The sequence below is a fragment of the Austrofundulus limnaeus genome, unplaced genomic scaffold (assembly GCF_001266775.1).
Source record: "Austrofundulus limnaeus strain Quisiro unplaced genomic scaffold, Austrofundulus_limnaeus-1.0 Scaffold872, whole genome shotgun sequence".
Taxonomy (NCBI): Eukaryota; Metazoa; Chordata; class Actinopteri; order Cyprinodontiformes; family Rivulidae; genus Austrofundulus; species Austrofundulus limnaeus.
This window is the reverse complement of record NW_013953274.1, coordinates 29,015-32,137: the sequence shown is the minus strand read 5'-3', so window position 1 is coordinate 32,137 and position 3,123 is coordinate 29,015. Positions and strand designations below refer to the sequence as shown.

The window sequence follows — 3,123 nt, the reverse complement described above, 5'->3', positions numbered from 1 at the left end:
ATTTAACAATCTCATTTCATTTTTTTATTATTTTTACATGTAATAATGTTAAAATATGTCTGAGTAAGTTATTAGGTTTGAGGTTCAAATTCATATGTTTTATGTGTTATTACTTTAATTATAAGTAGAGACACTAGATAACAGGGTGACATTCACAGGTATGACGAGCAGGTGAGATGAGATGTGCACTGGAGCAAGAAGACGTGAAAAAAATAATCACTGACCAATCGACTAATTAGGAAAATAATTGCAGATTAGTCAATGATCATAATGGTCATTAGTTGCAGCCCTAAAGTCTGGTTTATACTTTGAGTAGTACGTCTCGTTCCCCCTGCTGAGGGCCGGTGACAGCCGTGGTGTGCATCGCCCCCAGTCTCAAATCTGCGGACTTTGCGGCTCGGAGCGTGTGATTGGTTAGAACTTCGTGGATGTGTTTATTCATGAGGAACACTGCAGCAGGACTCCGATCAGCTCTGCTTTCTGCTGGTTATTTTGTTTGAAGTAGTTTTTTTCTGAAGCCTGTTGTTTAAAGAGCTAAAAGAGCAGCTTTTCCATCACCACCGTTGACCAAAAAAAAAGTTTTTCCTCCTCTTCATGCAACACAACATTGATCATTGAGTGATTAAAAATCCAGCCATCATTATTGCTGTTTATCTACTTATATGAGCTGTGGGAGGATCTATGATAATTTATGTCTTCAGCCCGTTTATACTCACTCAGGTAAAAGACGTCCAAAGTAACGCTATCACCATCCCGCTCTCTCACGTCGTATTAAAGTGTAATCCAAGCCTAATAGAGACATAACCTAAACCTTCCAATGACAGAGAATGTCAGGTGATTCTGCTGTATCAAAAGTTACCAAACAGGTGATGTTTGAGTCTGTGGAACATTGAAACTTGTAGTCCTCACTGCTGTCACTGTGTTTGCAGGGCATGTTTAACACAGTGCTGGAGGTGGCTAAATTTGAAGGCGCCTCAATCCGAACTGTGTCAGGGATCAGAGGTCAGATTAAGAAGGCTCTGTCAACACCGCTGGGGGCTTTTAGAGCCACGTTTGAAGACCGTCTGTTAATGAGTGGTAAGTTTGTTTTCTCACAGTGCAATGAAAGTCCTGTTGTTTACAACTCCCTGTAACTTACACCATAAAATAATTGAAAAATCTTGTGGTATAAAGTAAACATCAATTAAGACTATAAAACAGAATAAAAAAATGAAGAAGAAAAAATAGAAAATTGTGCTACCCTTTGCAATTTAGTAAATCACGACAAAGTATCAAGATAATGTAAACATGAAGATTGGAGACAACAGTCCAACAAAGTCCATTAATTAATTCAAGTAGCACAGTAAAAAAAACAAGATAAAAGTAATAATCAATATGTACCAGGGTGTACGCTAGTTCTTAAAAGTCTTAAATTCATGTATCTATAATTAAGACCTTGAAAAAAATCTTGAATTTGTTTTGAAAATGTGCAAGTTGGTCATAAATATTTTACTCAAAGGTCTTAAAGGGATCCACGATTAGTCGTTACATTAAACTTTATTTGATAAACATTTATTTTCACTGTAAAATAAAGACTGTAAAAATACTGTAGCCTGTTTAGTAAATTTTTTAAAATATATTTTAACATGGACAGAGCCATTTTATTTGCACACAAAGCATTCTGGGTAAATGATGACGTGGATAGGTCCTCGGTGCGAGGCTGCTAGCGAGCTATATCCACCCTGAAGGTTAATCTTGGACAATATCTGATGATCGACTCTTTTAAATGAAACCAGAGAGCGTTGACAGAGAGGAGAAGGTAGAAATGACTCAGCCTGGAACTGAAAATATGGATGGAGGACAACAGAGCTGCTTCATGGAAGAACAACCTCAGCTTAGCCTGTTAGCTTTAGCGCCAACGCTATATGCATTAGCTTGGCGCTAGCGTGACAATCTAAGAAGCTAAACTGAGGTCCTCCATCTCCTAAAATCTCCTAAAACCGTCAATTCTAAACATAAAGAAAACAGATGATTTTTTTAACTAGATTGATTGGCGTATGTTCACATAAAAATTTGCAAACAATATTCGATTCTTGATTCATGTCATCCTTTGAACAATTTTTGTTTTGTTTCTCAACTAAGTTTGTCAAGTCCTCAGAAGCTTTGAGGGACAGGCATTGGTTGGGGATGTGGATGCATGCATTTGGGACTTGGACCCCCATTGTAACTGCTTGCAGTTCTAATTTTTGACGTTTTTGCTGTTATTTTTGTGTAGACATTGTGTTCCTTCGCTCCTGGTATCCAGTGTCTGTTCCTCAGCTTTACAACCCAGTCACCTCCTTGTTGCTGCCTCCCAGTCAGAAGGACAACTGGTCTGGCATGAGAACCCTGGGCCAGCTCAAACATGACCTGGGTATCCGCAACAATCCCAACCCTGACTCTCTTTACAAGGTAGAGCACACTCGGCCTGCCACAGCTTCAAACACATGAAGTAATGTGTTTTTWTATACCTGTGGTATAAAATATGGTATAATCACCATGTGTGTAAGTTAGCAAACGTTCTCCTGTCCCATCTATAACTTTTGATCCACTCAAGATAATTTAATGAAACTTCATAYAGGATMTTCATCATTACTAGATGGAGTGTCACACACATTTTTCACAACTAAATACATTTATATCCCCTTTAAGGAGCCCTGTGACAAAAACACAGACTGTGACAGTTTCAGTTTGTTTACTGAACTTTAGCACAAAATACAGGTTATTAGTGTGGTGAGTGACCGTGTTTTTATAATAAATTAGTATTATAAACCTAAAACCTGACACATATATATTATCACACTTTTTAATGGCACATTTTTCCTAACCATTGAAAAAATGGATGAAATAAGGAATATGAAACATATAAAATTCATGTAAAACATACTGAGTTTTTTAAAATTAGATATTTTGGAGAAAAAAGGGCTATATATCGCTTTGCTTACAGTATCGCAATATGATAACTACAGTGGAGAAAATAAGTATTAGTTCCCTTGCTGATTTTGCCCACTTACAAAGACATGAACAGTCTATTGTTTTAAAGGTAGGTTAATTTTAACAGTGAAAGACAGAATAATTTTTTTAGAAAATGACATTGTATAAAGT

The 3,123-nt window shown here is 36.9% G+C and overlaps 1 protein-coding gene across 1 annotated transcript in view; it reads left to right on the top strand.

The window, feature by feature from the left end:
* The window catches only part of bms1 (BMS1 ribosome biogenesis factor), a gene marked incomplete at its 3' end in the record, with an annotated part of 44,359 nt that extends 41,929 nt beyond the window's left edge, over positions 1–2,430 (top strand). The window contains 2 exon segments of the mRNA XM_014029232.1: positions 930–1,077; positions 2,255–2,430. Of these exon segments, the coding sequence (XP_013884686.1) occupies positions 930–1,077; positions 2,255–2,430 (324 nt within the window).
* Positions 2,431–3,123: the final 693 nt, after the last annotated feature.